This window comes from Sceloporus undulatus, chromosome 2 (genome assembly GCF_019175285.1).
Source record: "Sceloporus undulatus isolate JIND9_A2432 ecotype Alabama chromosome 2, SceUnd_v1.1, whole genome shotgun sequence".
Lineage (NCBI taxonomy): Eukaryota > Metazoa > Chordata > Lepidosauria > Squamata > Phrynosomatidae > Sceloporus > Sceloporus undulatus.
This window is the reverse complement of record NC_056523.1, coordinates 309198650-309218351: the sequence shown is the minus strand read 5'-3', so window position 1 is coordinate 309218351 and position 19702 is coordinate 309198650. Positions and strand designations below refer to the sequence as shown.

At 40.3% G+C, this 19702-nt stretch overlaps 1 protein-coding gene across 1 annotated transcript in view; it reads right to left on the bottom strand.

Annotated features, from left to right (window-relative positions):
- Positions 1 to 18193, bottom strand: part of CPLANE1 (ciliogenesis and planar polarity effector 1) — a 100238-nt gene extending 82045 nt beyond the window's left edge. Inside the window, 12 exon segments of the mRNA XM_042451335.1 lie at positions 27 to 775; positions 1328 to 1486; positions 3666 to 3915; positions 9078 to 9260; positions 9686 to 9789; positions 10399 to 10555; positions 10828 to 10934; positions 12552 to 12778; positions 13392 to 13511; positions 14509 to 14638; positions 16841 to 16994; positions 17787 to 18193. Of these exon segments, the coding sequence (XP_042307269.1) occupies positions 27 to 775; positions 1328 to 1486; positions 3666 to 3915; positions 9078 to 9260; positions 9686 to 9789; positions 10399 to 10555; positions 10828 to 10934; positions 12552 to 12778; positions 13392 to 13511; positions 14509 to 14638; positions 16841 to 16921 (2267 nt within the window). The 5' untranslated portion in view covers positions 16922 to 16994; positions 17787 to 18193.
- Positions 18194 to 19702: the final 1509 nt, after the last annotated feature.

Genomic DNA, 19702 nt, shown 5'->3' with positions numbered 1-19702 from the left:
ACCTTTTCCATGCAGATGAAAAATACCTTTTTTCTGGATTATTCCTCAGGTTTACAGCTGGAAGAGGAAGATTTAGTACAGAATCCAATGCACAAAAATTTGGATGCTTGCTCCAATCCATAGTTTGAAAGAGAGATTCCACTATGGAATCTATTTCCACCATATTATTCATATCCAGATCTGTGGGAAGCATTGCATATCGTGGTGTGTTTTTGCCATTTAAACAATGAGAAACCATCTTCAGCAATGAGAAGCCTCCCAAAAGATTATTGACGAAAATGTGATCTTGTTGTTCTGCAAGTATGAGTTTTAGAGTCTGCAATGTGAACTTCATCAAATGTCCCAGAGTTTGTCTATGCTTACTATCCCAAATCAGGACAGTTAAAAATTGCTGGAAACATTTTAAGACACATTGGATCCATGGACAATTCTTGACAGGGTTATCAAAATGTACAAAGCTAAGTTTTGCATACTGGAGAATATTAAAGAAGTGTGCAATGCAACGTACAGTATAACTTAACAGTATGTCTCTTTCTTGTATATTTCTTGAAATGCCCACTCTCCAAGCTGCAATTAGATTTTTCTGAATACAGTCCAGTTCTAAAGATTGATCATCTTTTTCTCCATTACATTCATCCACTGCATGTATAGTGTCAAACATTGATGCGAATTCCAATCGGCCTTCATCATATATGGAGATATCTACTTTTTGACTTTGCCAGATAAAGGAGTGACTATGAATTAGATTGTCATCTTCAGATTCTTTATTGTACTCCTAAATTTAAGAGAAATGTTATAAATCATCTGAAATACATCTATCTTTTCATACATTTGTAGAGAACATGGGATTGGTTCCAAAGAAGCATAAATGAAACATGTCCACACACCAAGTGTTGTTCCACTGCTGTATATTTGCTACTAAAATATTCCACACAACTAAGTATCTGGATCCAGACCATGAGTACAGTGTATACAGATCTTCTATACTATGGGGAGATGGAAGGGAATCCATGCTTCACAGATTTTCTCTATTGCAAAAAAATGAGCTGAACTAAATGAAATCTTACACAACTTACATACACTCCCTCTCAAACCAAGTTAGGTATCTATGTTCCACAACCGTCTTTCTGAATATTTGCAGAAGAGGAGATTTTTTTTTAAATCTGCCCCATGTGTGAAACAATTGGGAGCCTCAAACAAAAACATTAAACTGTGCTATGTGGAAGGAAAATACAATGGGTGATTTACAGTATATTATTATTTTAACTCCTGTCATGTTATTAAATCATATCTATCAATAAATTCACAGAAAAGCAACATTGAATACCTGTGAACATGTTCCTTCTCCTTTTACTGCTGTTGCTCTCTCCTCTTCTTGAAGAAATTTTGGAATGGCAGAGAAGGCAGGACTTTGAATTTGATGGTGGCGTAATAAATTAGCTCTTAAGGAAGTCAGAGATTGCAGTGGCAGCTTTTTCCTCTTAGACTGTGAAGAAGAACACATTAAAGCTATTATTAGTTTAATTATCTTTTTAGAGGCAGCTCAATATGATGCTGTGGCTGGCAAGACGTGGATCACAAAAAGGATGCTGAGAGATGAAAATTAAAAAGCAACAAAAATAGTGCTGCCCTTCTGGACATTAAAAACAACGTAACAGGGTGACACCATTTTGATGCCCTCGTCACGTCATGTGCTAGGGTTGAGGCACGTGTGGGCGCAGTGCCCTCGGTCAACCCCTAGCACGTGACAAGGGCGCCCTATAGGCCCATCTGGACTGGGCCTAACTTTACCTCAATTGAAAGTGCTATCTGCAGAACAGCACTGTTTGATTCTATTAGCATTTGTGGGCAAGCTGGAATGGGAAGTGATGAGCTTTCAGTTTATAAATCGTATGGGTTTCTTATTCTACATTAGTAGAATTAATGCCAGCTAGTTTCCAGGCAAAGTGCTGATTATTACCTGTACAGCCCTACATTCTTTGGTTCCAGGTTACCTAAAGGATCGTCTCCTCCCATATAATCCACCCCATACACTCTGGTCTTCATGGAGACATTTACTCCAGTCAGCCAGGACTTGGTTGACAACTATCAGCCAGAGGGTCGTTTCTTCAGTTGCCCCTAGGCTGTGGAATGATGACCTGCAGAATACACTGTCTGAATTTAAGAGGATTAAAGACCGGTCTCTTCCAGCAGACTTATCCAAGTGAATTTTAAATGAATTTTAAATTTGGATTGTTTTCATATGTACACATTTTATTTGTCCTTTTGACTGATGTATATTTTAACTGATGTGATTTTAATGTTGTTAGTCTGTTAGTCAGGAGCGCCTGTTATCAGCTTCGGCTGATACGCCAGCTGCGCCCTTTTCTGGAAGTAAGGGATCTCGAGACTGTTGTGCACGCGCTGGTAACCTCACGCCTTGACTTCTGTAATGCGCTCTACACGGGGCTACCCTTGTGCCTGGTTCGGAAACTACAGCTGGTTCAAAACATGGCAGCCAGGCTTGTGTCAGGAACATCCAGAAGGGACCATATCACTCCGGTTTTGAGGTCCCTCCACTGGCTGCCTATTGGTTTCCGGGCCCAGTACAAGGTGTTGGTTATTACCTTTAAAACCCTAAATGGCTTGGGTCCAAGCTATCTCAGAAACTGCCTCTTCCCATACAATCCTCCCCGCGCTTTCCGGTCCTCTGGGAGGAACTTGTTGCAGCCTCAAAAATCGAGGCTTGCGGCGACCTCCCGGAGGGCTTTCTCTGTTGTTGCCCCCAGGCTCTGGAACGGCCTGCCGGATGAGATCCGTCAATTAACATCTTTGGACAGCTTCAAAAAGACGGATCTCTTCAGGCAGGCCTTCCCAGACTAAAATATCCCAGCCTCAGGATCTCAGGATTTCCCCCCTCCTCAGTAATGTCTCTAAAGCCCCCTTTTCTTTAGAACTGAAGTTGCAGTGGTTTGTTGGTTGGTACTATTTTGTTTAATTTATTGTTATTTTAACTAGTTATTGTGGTTTTACATTAGATATGTTGTTTAATAACTTTTTAAGGGGGGGAGGGAAATATATTGTTTTTATGCTGTATGTTATTTTAATGTTGTAAACCGCCCGGATTGGTTCGCCACAGGGCGGTATATAAATAAAAATTTATTATTATTATTAGTTAATTGTTCATCACCTTGATCCACAGGGAGAGAATAATAACAACAACAACAAACATGAAAATATTCCAATATTTACTTAGAAATGTGGATTTGCCTCAACACAGAATATACCAACAGTATCCAGTTTGTGTGTGTGTGTGTGTGCGCATTCACTTTCAAGTCTCCTGTCAATTTATGGTGACCCCATGAATTTGATAGGGTTTTTTTAGGCAAATTGCTTTCACAGGTGGTTTGCCTTCCTCTAAAATATTTGATATTTCCTGGTGATCTTCCATCCAAGTAATAACCAAGACTTACTCTCCTTATCTTCCAAGATCATTGTGTGCCTTCATTGTATTCAGGCATACAGAATAGGTATACAGAATTAGTATTTATTTAAACGCTGACTAAAGTAAACTGCCCTGATGTGAATAACTTCTGATGTCTAGACACCATTTTTAGACAACAGTCTGCATATCTTAATGCCAACATTGTGTTAGCAAAAAAAAAACCCAAAATGAAGCAAAGTACCTTTGATGAAATCAGAGCATGGTGTAGCTTTTCAAGTCTTTGAGCCGAATCAAGTAGCAATGATCTCATATATGCTGAAGGTGAAAAACTGTCAGAAAATCTTAGAACCGTGATTATGTATCCATCAGAAGCAATGAGGTAGGGTAAACTTGGGTGTGATGTTACCGAAAACCTCTGTCTCGTGAGATCTTTTTCAGATGCTGATGAATCACAGGAGTGATTTGAATCCTGAAGCAAAGAGTCATGTGATCTAGCAGATTAAAGAATAAAATATTAGAAAAATACAGCAATGAATACAATCCTAATACTAAAATATTAAGCTACCTCACGTTTACAGTCAGCCCTCACATTTGCAGGTTTCAGATTTGCGGTTTTGATTATTCGCGACTTTGTAAACAAGACAAACAAACAAGCTTCATTTATATACCACTCCATACCGCCTAAACAGTGTCTAAGCGGTTTACAACTGTAAGCTAATTTGCCCCCAACAATCTGGGTACTCATTTTAGCGACCTCCTTGGAAGGATGCAAGCCTGAGTCAAGCTTGAGCCCTTTTGCTGGTCTTGAACTCACAACCTTGTGATTTTGAGTGAGTGGCTGCAGTACAGGCATTTAACCACTGCGCCACCAGGCTTCCTGCTTAACAAGGTCAACCTCTTCAACCCCCTCCTTCTCACATTTCCTCCCAGGCAACCAAAACCAACATTCATGCGAGATGGCCCCAACATCTCCTATACTGTTATACATGTGTCAGAAATCTGTTCAACAAAAGCAATATCTCACAGCAAGAGACATGATAAGAAAACAGATACAGTGCTCCCTCGGGTTACGAAATTAATTCGTTCCGCCGCGGCGTTCGTAACCCGATGCATTTCGCAAGCCGAAAAGGGCTTTCCGTTAGCGCTGGCAAGCCGCGCGTTTGAATTTCGCACCGAAAAAAATTCGTAACCCAAAAAAACCTTCGTATCCCGGAACAGTTTTTTCCAATGGAACTTTTTCGTATCCCGGAAATTTCGTAACGCGATCAATTCGTATCCCGGGGTACCACTGTATTATGAGCCAGAAAAAGAAACAATCACATTCCTGTCCAGCTCATGTTCTTTCTTATTTTTTAATATATCATGCTACCATTTAGAACTACCAAATGTGCAGAAAACAGCACAGTGAAAATGGGGAAATGGGTTTTACACACTGAAGCTCTGGTTATGCACAATGGCAGGCAAGAAAACATTCAGAAAGTGATTTAAAAATAGTGATGTCCTTTTGTTTGTTAATATGTTAAAAACAGGCACCATGTGAGATTAGTTGTATACACAGTGACTAAACTGAAGTGGTTCAATGCCACTCTTAAAAATAGTACCAAAGATCATTTTCAGTGATGCATTTTATCTGTGACTGTGACCCAAGCTATATTCATAAAAACGTACAGAGCAATTAAAGTAAAGAACTAATTTGGATGTGGATATATTGTCCCCCCCCCCCAAATGAAGGCACCTACATTTTATATTTAACAGATGAAGTGGCACAAGGGCTCAAGTGATACAAACACCCCAAATTACTGCAGGAAAAATGGCTTTTAAACCATCCTACATAGCTAATTCAAGCATCTTAGGTATTTATTACTCACTTTATGCTCTATCACTTGATCAGTGGAATATCCAAATTGGATTTTTATTTATAAAGTCTTAACTATAAGGAGGAGGCACAAACATTTCCCTTAATAGTCAGCTAGCCATTGTTATTTTGTTGTTATAATTACTATTTGTAGCAACTTTAAAAGCCAGTGCATATCCCAGATCAAGTGCACATAGATCAAGTGCATAACCCAGATCAATTGCACATAGGGTAACAGAGACACGTGTGTATGGCACCCTCAAAAATGACCCTGAAGATCACCTGCAACTTTATAGGCTGGTAATTAATTTGGTATCCATATAGCCAGTCAAACCATGGAACCTCCACATTCACTGGGGTTAGGGGCACAAGCTCCTAAAAACCATTTTTATTTTTTTACCTAACAGAACACCTCTCTAGAAATCTCTAGGTCCTCCAGTTTTACTCTATGGTCAATGTCAGGCAAACCTACAGATTCCTAGAGAGAACATGTTAATCAAATCCAGAAAGTCAAACCCACAAATGTGGAAAACCAACTGTATTGGTTGCTGCAATGGGTTTCAGAGATCTCAGGGTAACATGCAATGACATCAGTTTAAGAGAATATGTTATAATAAAAATAGTTTTTTAAAAATTAAAAACATATTACATCATCACTTAAAATCAAACAAGCTAAAATCAATTAAAACAATTAAAAATAATGCTGACCACAGCATCTGTACTAATTGGATACAAAAAAAATTCATAAAAAGCCATGGCTGGCATCCCATTCATGAATTACGACTCATGTCATGGCAATTTACTTTTATGGTTTCTCTGCATGTTGTTGCACAGAGTTGAGGGCTGAGAGAAGACAGGTCCAGCTATACCAGACAGTGCCCTCTGTCATGCCCTCTCACAATGTATTGCCCCCACTGGTGGAACATAGACAAAGGCCCTCAGTTTATGGCCAGACATACAATGGCACACACAAATATAATGGAACACAATGATGTGCCATGGGTGTACACATATTCATATAAGTTCCTATGTAGTTGACCCATGTTGCTGTAACAATGAGCCCTTGGTATCTGCTAGGATTTGGTTCCAAGACCCTCTGCTGATATCAAAATCCATGGATGTTCAAGTCTCATTAAATACAACAGTGCAGTAAATTGGTGTCCCTTACATAAAATGGCAAAATTAAGGTTTGTTTTCTGGAAATTTTTGAAAAATATTTTCAAGCTATGGTTGATTGAATCTGTGGATGCAGGACAGATAAGTAGGTTTGACTGTATAAATAATGACTGGTCATGAAAACCTCTATAAAACTGCCAAAAATGTTTAATGGATGCTGATACATGCAACAGTTAACAGATGTAGATGTCCTTTCCCATAATGTGGAATACATGGTTTGGTGAAAAGACATTTAATGATATTAAATCTTTTGAAAGCACTGCTACGCTGGACCACTGTGAGATCACTACTGGAAATTTTGGAGTGAAGCACAAGAAAAGAAAATGAAACCAACTTTATGCACACTATATAACAGAATCTATAAACAAAATTGCAAAGTGTACAATGGAACAACTGGCATCATATGGATGATGTCCTCTAGGCAGTATCTGTGTAGTCTTACATCTGAAGGGATATGACATATCTATTCAATATAAAATATGATACTGGTGAAGGGCCTCAGCACCTGAAGAATCATTTATATCTACTGTAAAATGTCTGTGCACTGAAAACATATTTAAGGCCCTCATCCACCTGCTCCAGCCACCCAAAATAGGTGGTTGGCTATTAGAAAGAGGGTTTTGTCAGATAATTTCACCCATCTATGAAGCAGTCTCGATGGTGAGTCACTAGGAATCTGATTTCTTATCTTTTTAACACAAGATTAAGAACTTTTAATTGAGATTGTTTTATATTGCATTTTAACTGTTTTAGTTTTATTTATTTTAATTTGTATTTGTTTCATTTCTATGCAGTCTTTCTTCCAGAGGCAGCTCACAGATAAAATCATTTCAAAAAACATTAACAATTAAAATTAAAAACAATTAAAATCAACTAGCTAAAAACAGTACAAAAGTTGATTGAATATTAAGAGCCTGCTTAAATAAAAATGTCTTTGCCTGTGGTTGAAAGGTAACCAGGGAGGGGCCAGCCTAGTCTCCCATGGAAGGGCATTCCAGAGGGTGGGAACAGCCACTAAGAAGGCAGTCTCTCATGTCCTCACCAATGGTGATGGTGGCAGGACCTACACAAAGCCTTCCTAGTAGATATTAGGACATTTGCAGTTTGATATGGGGAGATAAGGTCTATCAAACAAGCTGGATATAAGCCGTGTAGGGATTTATAGGTCAGGGCTTTTTAGATATAGAAGAAGTGACTTTGGTCACTTGCTGTTAAAAAAGGAACAGCCATCCTGGGCCAGGAGGGCCAAAAAAAAAAAAAAAATTCAGCTTGAATTTATTTATAAACCTCCACAATATCACAGAAGACATTTGAGGGCATTAAAAAAAAAGACCTGACCTCTCAGGAGCCCCCAGGACACAAAAACAGCATGTGGCCCACAGGCTGCACCCTGTCCACCCAATGTGGAATATCACATATAATAGTATCTACACAAAACATATACCTGTATAATTACATCAATGCATACTCTAAAGCAAAGAGTCAAGCAGTCTTGGTTAGAGGAAAGATATTACAGCCTAGAACATTTTATGTTTGCCTCTATTTCAGATCCTTGCACCTTCCTTAACTCCTAATGCTACTTTCAATTTGCCACCAGGTTTAAAGCAATTTATCTAATGCTCAAGCACATGTTTTAATAGCTGGTTTCTATTTAGTCTCCTTTTCTGTTTTTATGCCCCTGCTTTATTTTTACTGTTATGTTGTCTAACTTGTTCTTGTGCTGTATCTGTAGCATGTTTTCAAAACTCTATTATAGTACTTTAATAGTAATTATGACGAAAGACACATTGAAATACTTTTAATAAGCAAAATAGTTAAGTATTTAGGGGGAAATTAAGAATAAAATGAGACCTTATTGAACTAGCCTTTTATTTATGAAAAGTGATCTATAGATACAAGTCTTCAGGAACCTATAATGCCTGGTCAAAGTATTCACTGCATCCACACCCCTTCGATCTTTCCATATTTTGCTCCTTTACAACATGAGTTTAACTGACACTGTTACCATTTGATGGACACAAGATATTCAACACTGTGAAGGTGCAAAATATTTTCACTGTGATGCAAAGTTAAACAGCAAAAATAGACACTTCTTGCTACACCATGAAATTCCAGTTCAGTTCCAAGTTGCAATGCAAGAAAATATGGAAAAGTCAAAAGGGGCGAATATTTCTTCAAGACCCAAATATTTATTCAAATATCAGCTAGTTCTCATGTTACACTTTGAATGGTCTATCTATCCACAGTTATTATGAGTTCACTGAATTATTTAGGGGCATTAAATATATATTTAATAAAATGTTTATTTCATTCTTTGTTTCACTAGTAATTGTCTCATGTAGGTTATTGCTAGCATTAGCCTCTGAAGAATGCATTTTTTAAAAAAAAATCCTAATTATTGCTTAAACAACTTGTACTTACATGTTGAAAATGTCATTTGCTCAGCAGGACAAAGCCATTATAAGAAATAGAAGAGAACTATGAATGAGAAACAGATATTGAGAAGAAAGACACAGAGAAAGCAAAATAATTAATTGAAAGGTGAAACATTTAAAATAGAAGAAAACACAAGAAAGAAAAATGTGATAGAATGATTTTCATAAACCTAATTTTTGATCTTACCTGTACATTATTAGAGGATGAAGAGGAATAAATTCTGCCGGTCCAAATTCTACAGAGCAACCATACGTAACTAAAGTCAGCAATTCACCCAAACAAGTCATTAAAATCAGTGATCCACGTTTTAACATGCAAGCCAAAAAAAGACTATCAGGAGTCCAACTCATGTCAGTAATCCAGTAAGACCTATAATAAAACAAATTATGCCTTCAGGAATCAGTGTAACATTCTAGATATTATTATTATTATTATTATTATTAACCTTTATTTATAAAGCGCTGTAAATTTACACAGCGCTGTACATACAATCTTTTTAATTGGACGGTCCCCTGCCCTCAGGCTTACAATCTAAAAAGACATGACACAGAAGGAGAAGGGAGTGGTGGTGGGGAAGGGGCCTGTCTAGTAAGATAATACATATAAAATACATAGCAATACCGGAAATGATTCAATAAAACAGACAACAAAAGAACATCAAATAGCAAGTGACAATTATGCAATGCCTGGGAACGCTTCTCTGAACAGGATGGTCTTCAGCTCCATTTTGGTTTTTTAAAAATAGGATTTTTTTTTTTAAAAATCTTCTGAAAAATATAGTTTTATATACTGACCTTATAAACTTAGATGGAACTTTGTGATTCTTGCTACCACAGCCTTTCAGACTACCAGAAGCAGTAATAAAATTCATGGTGCTCATAAACAAAATCTGTGATGACTGGGGGGGGGGGGGTTTATGGAACGACAAAAGAACAAATGGTTAAGCTGAATGCAAGAACAGACACACAAAATGTAATGATTTTTTTTAATGCTTCTCAGCATATTTTTAATTCTCATTATGAATTTGTTAGCATTTGTTGATATCCTGGTTGAATGTAAGTGCTATATAATAATAATACAAAATAAACAATAAAATGTACTCTCCTGTTCTCCTTCCTTAAATCTAGTAGAGTCCTTTATTAAGACATTGTTGAACACAGCCCTAAAGTGAAACATCTGACTTCACAATGGAGGCTAACTTTCTGCCCTCCCTTCTTCATTCTGTTTGCAGACTGCCCCTCCACCTAACTGCCAGGGCTCACTCTTCCCCCTCCACCCACCATGCCACAGCTCACGCCATTCAGAAATTTGCTCTGGTCTTCTGCATGGCATTTTTCAGATGATGTGCAAGGCTTCCAAGGGATGGAGAAATTAGCCTATAAGAATGCTCTTCTGCCAGCACAATGCTGGCTGTTACCCAGTGTGTTATACAATAACACAGACTTAATTTCCTATTATGCATAACATTTACAGACTCAATTTCCTATTATGCTATTACTATTTGTACCTGTAGATCCTTTTGATTTACAGCCACTGCTAACACAAGCCCATCATGTGAAAATGCAGTAAGCAAAGCACCTCTTGATTTAATTGATTTACAAGGAGGAGTCAGGCTAGACAGGGAGCATGTTTGTTGTGCCCAGTGTACCTGATATGGAAAAGAACTTTAAAAAAAGAAGAACAGGTAAGTATATAAATAGATATATAAATAGAAAGATCAGTACTAAATTTCTGTTTTCTGTACTTGTCAACTGAAAACAAGTTTCTTTAAGTCACTGTCATATGTAAACATATCAGGGAACAGAGTCCCACTGATTTCCTATAAGTATACATATGAATGCACTATTAGATACAGAATTAATTGTTTCTATGTTGTTGTTTTACAATTTAATTAACTACCTGTAAGAAAAAAAGAGTATGTTTTTAAGGAACTTACTTTGCACTCTTAAAACTGTTCTCTTGCCACTTAATTTCCAGAAATATAAGCATCAATTTTTCTCCAGAATAAAATGCAAAAGAACAACAGCAGGTACTCCCCAGCATCTGCCAACAAATCAACAAATGTTTATTAAATCAGCTTGAATTTATCCATATACAGTGCTTTAAGTCCATGCTGGAGAAGGGCAACAGCACAACTGGTCAGGTCAGCAGGATAAATAATACTCTCGGAGAAGGAAGGAAACTAACTGAAACTAACTGAAAAAGAACTTTGACTCTGCCCACATGGGTCAGTGTATCAATGAAACCCAAACATTGTAGATTTCTCCACCTGTCATTCCAAGAATTATTCCTATTTTTCCAACTGGTTGGGGCACTTTATACAGAGCAGCAGGCAGAAGATACACTTTTATGTCTTCTTTTCATTCCTTCAAAATTTAACCTGAATACTTTCTGAAGTATAGTAGTGCTAAACATTATGCCATGATCTTTAGATGCTGCATGGGGAAAAGGCATGTAAAGGACCGGATAGATTTTTTGCTGCTCCATGCTTCAATCACAATAGCATGTCATCATGAGATTCCCCCCCCCCCAAGGTTTAGGTTGGTTTCCTTATGGAAAATCATTGAAGTCCCCTCTGCATCTGAAAGTACCAACTTATCTGCAGATAGTGGCATTTTGGCTGCATAGGGAACAGTACTCACAACCTTCACAATTAAAATAGATTATATCAATGATAAACAATGTATAGGTGATATCAGTTATAGGATGTAACAAAAGTCTTAGCATTAAAATTATTGATTTCAGGTAGCTGACAACAAATATAAAGGGCCTTTCCATAGTGACTAGTACTACAGGATCAACCACAGAAAGATACTATATATTTTATGTAGATCAGCCTTCCCCAAACTGGTGCAACCTTAAACTACTACAAAATCAGGCAGTTATCAGGAATGGTGGAAGTTGTAGTCCAAAACGTCTAGACATTACCAGGCTGACTTAGGGGCAGAGCAGATGAGCAGGAAAAAGCAGCCTGATCCTGCTTTTTCCAAAAGTGGGTCGAACCCGTGCTGCCCATGTGGCCTGCTCCCAAAGTGTGTCAAGTAAGCATGGGCCGACTGCATGGTGTGTCATCCTGCCACAAAACTGGGTAATTTTCTTTGTGGCCCATACATGCACACCATTGCACACCACACCACCTAAGCCCTCAAGTATCTCCCACATACACCCAGATGCCATCCCATTGCATGGCCACCTCTTTGATCAGCCACAGTCACACACACAATGCTCCACCTATATAGGGCATCAGTATAATGATAAAACACAATGATGGAGGCCTCCCCATACATGCCCCCTCCACATCATGCCCCCTGTTGAAATTGTCTGGTTTGTGTACACTGTAATTACATCCATTGGAAATGTTACACATTCATTTTTTTTTCCTTTGCTGCAGCCCCACACTCATATTGGGACATTTACATGCAGGTGCAAAGCTGTGCATTTTCTGCCTTGAGTCAGACTATCCCAGCTTCTTTTTGCTCAAGTTTTTAGCCCTGGAGTGTGGCTTTGGTCTGGTTTGCAGCCGCTTTTGAGGCACACTTCATCCGAATGCCCCACCTTCAAGGCAACTTGAAATCCTTTTATTTTGCTCATCTGTTTTACCCCATAGAATGTTTACTGAATTTCAGTGAATATCTAGATAAATAAGATTTTATACTTTACCTCATTTTTTATAAAATCAGCATTCACTGCAGTTTCTTTTTCTTCAGTTGATGGTAACATAAGTGATGCGTTGGGAATAATTTGTGACCACTGTCCCATTCCAGAGTTTTTAGGTAGTGTACTTTTACATTCCATGCTTTCCCACAGAAAGACATAGACAGCTGGAGTAGTGAGAAGTGCCTTATTTCCATCATCAGAAACATATAGGTACAATCTCATCGAACTTTCTAGAAAATAATATTTTATAAGAAAGAGCTTTTCAATCTTTACATGATCTGTCTGAAATATTTTGTTAGCATGTTGTTGTTGTGTCTTCAAGTAGTTTCCAACTTATGCTAACCCTGAGGTGAATCTATCATTGGGATTTCCTGACACAATTTGTTCAGAAAGGGGTTGTCTTTGCCTTCCTCTGAGGCTGAGAGAATGTGGCTTATTCAAGGTCAACCAGAAACATTCCCTCACTAAGGTACAGTTCTTTCCCTTACACGGGGGATCGGTTCTGGACACACACACACCCACATAAGGGGGAAATCGCGCATGCTTGTGCCCCATTGAAAATAAAGGGGCATGTGCACGTGGTGTGGCGTGCACGCCATAGGCGCACACAACATTCATAACATTGTACTGCGGCTTCAGCATATGCTGAAAGGCACAGAAGGGAGGCCCGCATATGGTGCAGGCTCACTGTATAAAAATATGCTAAAGTTCACTTTAACAAGGGTTTTTTTCCTCAAAAGAAAAATACTATTAAGTTTGTTTGAAAGTTACAAATACATACAATTTTTAATGTATAGTGTTGAAACCACAAGAAAATTAAATGAAAAAAAAATAAAGTAGTACCTTCTGCTACTTTAACCAACTTTGTAATTTCCTCAGCTGCTGGGACAGTTTTGAGACTGTCTTGGTCTTTGTGCCACAGAAAAAGCCCTCCTGTTTTAAGTAAACCTGCTAACCAAATTCCTGTTTGAAGAAGAAAAATAGTTTCAAACAGTGCAAAAGCTTACACAAGTACCACAATTCTATTTGTATTTATTCAGAAGTAAGTCCCACTATGTTCAATGTGGATTACTCTAATCAAATCCTTAACTGAAATGCTTGGGACTAGAAGTGGTTTAGATTTTTTTGGATATTGGAATATTTGTATATATTTAATGAAATACTTGAGAGATGGAACCCCAGTCTAAACATGAAATTAATGTATGTTTCATATGCACCATATGTACATAGCCTGAAGATAATTTCATACAACATTTTAAATCAGTGGTTCCCAACCTGTGGGTCGGGACCCCTTTGGGGGTCGAATGACCCTTTCATGGGGGTCGCCTAAGGCCATTGGAAAACACCTATTTAATTACGGTTATGAAGTAGCAATGAAAATAATTTCATGGGTTTGGGTCACCACAACACGACAAACTGTATTAAAGGGTCACGGCATTAGGAAGGTTGGGAACCACTGTTTTAAATAATTTTGAGTATGAAATAAAGTTTGTGTACACTGAACAATGGCCTGTTACAGACTGCCAAAATAAAGCTGCTTCGAGTCTCTTTGGAGGTATGCTGTTTAAATGATGCATGCACCCTAAGAATCCAGAAGCTGCACTCCAGCGCTTAGGAATGGAGTGTGGCTTTGGTGCGACCTCCGGACTCTTAGGATCCATGCATCATTTAAACAGTATACTTCCAAACAGACCCGAAGCAGCTTTATTTTGGCAGTCTGTAACAGGCCAATGAGTAAGCAAGGGTGTCATTATCTCAGCCACCCATTTTGGATTGTGAAGAATTTCAGATTTTCGAATAAGGGGTATTCATCCTATAAAAAGGTTTCGATCAAGCAAAAGGTTAAATTATACGACTAGAAACCATCAAAGCACTGGCATATTTTTAATTGCAGAAGTACAGTTTCCTGTAATAAATAAAAATTATAATACAATATGTTGGTTTCATACTTAACCATTACTTGATGTTGTTAAGATGACAACATTTTTCAGCAATGAAGATAACTGGGGAATCTTCTTCTTTGTTTTCCCCGAAACCAGGTTAATTTCATTTATATCTTTATCATCTAAAAGATAAACTGCTTCTTTTTCCTATTATTAAAAAAAAAGGAACAGTCTTTTATTCAGGTACCTACTTTCTAATTCTTGTTGAAAACAAATGGCTGAGTAAACACAACCATTGTGCTAGAAGCGAAAAACAAAAACGTAACTGGATATCAATAAAACGCTTGCAACTGGGGCATAGCCAACTGCGATGCAAAGATCTTTCTCTGATCCCATCCTGCTTATTTTCATAAACTAAGCATAATTTATTTTTCCAACTACAACTCGCCTTAAAAGATTTCAAATGAATTAAAAGGAAAGCAAAGACCTTAAAACAAAGCTTTCATTACGTTTTTCCCTCCAAAAGAACAGAAACTTCCTCAGCTGGAGACCACCTTTGAAGAACTAGAAATGGCACCAGCTAATCATATACATATATTTGAATTCCAGCTAACCACACACACACACACGGTAGCCATATATATCATTCTTGTTGTTGTTATTGCTGTTGTTGTGTGTCTCCAAGTCATTTCCAACTTATGGAGACCCTATCATGAGGTTTTCTTGGCAATTTCTTCAGTAAAGACAGGAGGAAGGAACATGAACAATCTTAAGATATGTGGATGACTACATACTACTTGTGGAAAACATCATGGACTTGGAACAATCACTAAGGAAGGTCAAGAAAGAAAGTGCAAAGGCTGAACATAAAGGACACGAAAATAATGACCATCAAAGATCTACACAAATTCAGCCTAGACAAGAGGAAAGTTTAAATAGTTAAAGATTTCCCATACTTTAGATCAGGGGTAGGCAACCTTTTTGAGCCGGGGGCCGGGTTGCTGTCCCTCAGGCGACTGGGGGGGGGGGGGGGGGGGGGGGCCGAAGCCGGGGGTGGAGCTTCGACCCTCCGGGCGGGGCCACGCCAGGGGTGGAGCTTTGACCCTCCGGGGCAGGGCCATGTGCCAGGGTGAGCTTCCACCCCTGGGGTGGGGCTGTGTGCTGGGGGTGGAGCTTCCACCCTCCGGGGCGGGGCCGCATGCCAGGGGCGGAGTTCCACCTCCGGGGGCCAGGCCTCCCCATTTTTGGTGGCCCCTGACGGGGCCCCAGGTCCCGTCAGAGACCGGCAAAAAAGCTGGGGGGGGCCTGCCAGCGGGAGGACCCCCTGGAGGGCCCCACGACCCCCTGGCCCGCCCTGGACCGTCATGAATGCCCCAGAGACGGCAGCGGGCCCCGCAGAGGCCCCCTGCCGCCCTGGGAGCCCTCCTGCAGGGCCCCAGAGACAGCAGCAGGCCCCGCAGAGGCCCCCTGCCACCCTGGGAGCCCTCTTGGAGGGTCCCAGAGACGGCAGCGGGCCTCCTAGAGGCCCGCCACCGCTGCCGCCGCTGCCGCTCTGGGCGCCGCCATTTTGGGCGGCAAAATGGCGGCAAAGTCTCGAGCGACCTCCCCCGAGGTCGTGCGAGACTTCGCCGCCATTTTGGGCAAAAAAATGGCGGCGCCCATAGCCCCAGAGGCCGCTATGGGCGCCGCCATTTTGCTGACCTCCCCCGAGGTCGCGCGAGACTTCGCCGCCATTTTGGGCGGCAAAATGGCGGCGCCCAGAGCGGCAAAAAGCCGGAGGTTGCCGACCCCTGCTTTAGATCAAACACTGATCAGAAAGGAGACTGCAGTCAAGAAATAAGAATAAGACTGGGAATGGGAAAGACAACAATGAAAGGAGGAGGAACCTGACTGTGATGCTTGGAGCTGGCGAAGTAGAAAATAATTCCCATCATCGCTTCATGTGTGATTTTGCACAACTTGGGAAAGACCCAGGGCAGATTTCTATACAAGACCCACGTGTGGTAAGTTCTGAACACTCTAGGGGCACCCATGGTGGGCCGGGATGAACAGGAGGAGGGAGAGGTGGCGCATGAGAGACTAGAGGACTTCTACATTGGCAGGATATGATGCCCCGGGTGGCGACCAGGCAGCACAGGGCCAAACCATTGCCTCTGGATGCCATTAGTTCTCTGTCCATCAGATCACAACAATAAATGTGCTGCACCATTCTAACACTATGTGTGGTTGTGTATGTGGGCACGGCCTCTGCTTCATCCATCTCACTCACACAGAACACAGGTGCAAGAGTCCAGGGCATCAGCAGTCAGGACTGCTGGAGACATCTGGTAACAGAAACAATGCATCAAAGGCCAATCAATGCTTCAAAAAACCCTTTCTTTATGTCATATAGAAGTGTCAAATGATTACCTGTCCCAGCCAAGTGATTCGAGGCCATGGCTTTTTTTGCTTGATGCACGTAGAGGCTAGAACCTCTAATTTGATTTCCATGTTCGTTAGCAGGTACAGTAGCCATGAAACTTCTCAAAAAGGAAAACTCTTTGATAAAAGTCCACTAACATGTCTGCAAAAAAAAATGTTAGAAGCATTTAACTTTGAGATAAATCAGATATGAGGAATAACTTCTATCATATTCATATCTATGAAAAGTCATTCTCTGAAACGTAAATTGCTAGCTGCCAGACTACTTAAAATTACTAAGGATTCAGCAGCGTTAGTAAGATTCTGGGTTCCACAGGATCCCATTTCAAGTCATTCCTGTGAGTTGAGGAGGGAATCAGAGACAAGGCTGAATGAGACACAGTACAGCTCCAACCAGCTAGTTTGCCAAGTTGGTACAGTGAGAACTAGACTGTTATATATCTTCCCCATCTGGATCTAGCCATTGCATTCCAGGGGATACAAATACACAAAACGCAGGACCACAGAGCTGGATGGGACATCAAAGGCCATGCAGTCTGATTTACTGCTAGTACGGGAATCAACTGCTAATTCTTCGCCAAGAGGTCCTTAGAACTCAAGGTAAAATATGTTGAAACAGTAAGAGTTAAAAAAACAAAAAAGGAATATAAATACTGTAATCTTTATCTATTCCTGTTAAAAGGTAACAAACAATGGATGTAATATAAAAAATACAGGCAAAATATACAAAATGAATAAGAGCAGCAATGGCAAGCAAAATAATATAAAATAGCAAATATACGAAACAATAAAAACTTGGATAACACAAAATATAGTGCAAAAGGAAAAAAAGCTGAGAGGGAGTCCTATAAGGAAGTTAGCCTTATAAATGCTCAACAGCTGAATGAGATAATACATATTACTGCTGAAGTCCACTTCCATCTCAGCAGCTCACCATTAATATTCTAAATCTTGTCCATATTCCAGCAAGACAGAAGCTTGGTAGAAACCATGGTGGGCCTCCTCATGAACATCCCTCCCAATATGATCTCCTCCACAGCAATTCAGTTTAGCTGGCTCCTTTATAACATCTAGGAATTAATGTGCTTCTTCTCTCAGACTTAGACAATTAGATATTCTGCTAGAAAAGACAGGGAGCATCTCATTGATGCGCCTGCCCCATGAAATGAAACCAGGCATGCGTTTACCAGATATGAGGACAAGACTTTGGAAGCACCTTTTACCCACAAATTCCTAATTTGTTTGTGCACATGGCAATCTCAGTATTTTACCATCCACTTCTACAACTGATTTCCAGAAACACACTTTTCTTTTTACTAATGCAGCTATTTCTTAACTCCATGAAATGAACCAAACCTTACCTAAAATGACCTAGATAAACGCAACAGCCTCCCCCGGCCCATATGTGAAGCTGCGGCGTTAACCTGAAAACTCTTCCTGGAAACACAAGATTCTTTGTCTCATTCTCCAGTGGCACTTCCTTGCCTTTCCATGCATGATAAGGAAAGGAAGGGAGAAGGGCCCACATAGCCTAGAGCTGGTCCTCAGGATGTTTAGGTGCAAAGCTAAAGTCATCATTCTCTAGAGGAGGCGGTGGTGAGCCTGCAAGTTGTTTCCGACTTATGCCGACTCTCACGCCAGTCTACCATGGGGTTTTCTTGGCAAGTTTCTTCTGAGGGGCATTGCCATTGCCATCCTCTGAGGCCGAGAGAGTGTGACTTGCTCAAGGCCACCCAGTGGGTTTCCATGGCCAAGCTAGGATTTGAACCCTGGTCTCCCAGTATACTAATCCAATGCTCAAACCGCTACACCAGTGGCTGCCTCCACACTGCAGAAACAATCCGGTTTGACACCACTTTAACTGCTGTAGCTCAAGGCTATGGAATTCTGGGAACTGTAGTTTGTTGTGGCAGCATTAGAGTTCTCTGAAAGAGATGGTAGTTAAATGTCTCACAAAACTAGCTCCCAGAATTCCACAGCCTTGAGCCACCACACTTAAAATGGTGTCGAACTGGATTATTTATGCAGTGTAGGGGCAGGAAAAGAGGAGGAGGCTGGAGCAGCGGCAAATAGCCGCTGCTAAATAAAGGAAACTACGGTCCAAACACACTGCAAGAAATAATCCAGTTTGAGACCTTTTTAACTGCCCTGGCTCAATGCTGGGGAATCCTGGGAATTGTAGTGTTTGTGAGACATTTATCCTTCTCTGTCAGAGCTCTGATTCTGCAATAAACTACAATTCCCAAGATTCCCTAAAACTGACCCAGGGCAGGAAAAGCAGTCTCAAACTGGATTATTTCTGCAGTGTTTTGGACCTCAGTACTAGGGAATCCTGGGAAATATGGTTTATTGTGGCACCAGAGATTAAGGCTAAATGTTTCACAAACACTATAGTTCCCAGGATCCCCTGGCATTAAGCCCAGGGCAGCCAAAGCGGTCTCAAAATGGGGACATACTAAAACAAATGACAGCACTTGCCCATAAGGAAACACTGGGGGACACTTGCCATAGAGAGAGACCTTGCAGCTCCCTTGAGACTAACTGCAAGAAAGACATTGGCAGCATGAGCTTTTGTACACTTCAGTCTACTTCCTCAGATGCATTTGGTGGAGTGGGAACCAGGGAGAGACATATATATGCCATTGGTCTGTGAGGACAGACTAACACAGCTCTATCTTTGAACCGCCCATAGAGAATCATTGAGGAACATTTGCCCATGGGGAAACATAAGGAACTACTTGCTCATAGGGAAACAATGGAACATGCTTGCCCATAGGGAAGCATTGGGAAATACTTGCCCATAGAGAATACTAATAGATTACTTGCCCATAGAGATACATGGGAGAATAC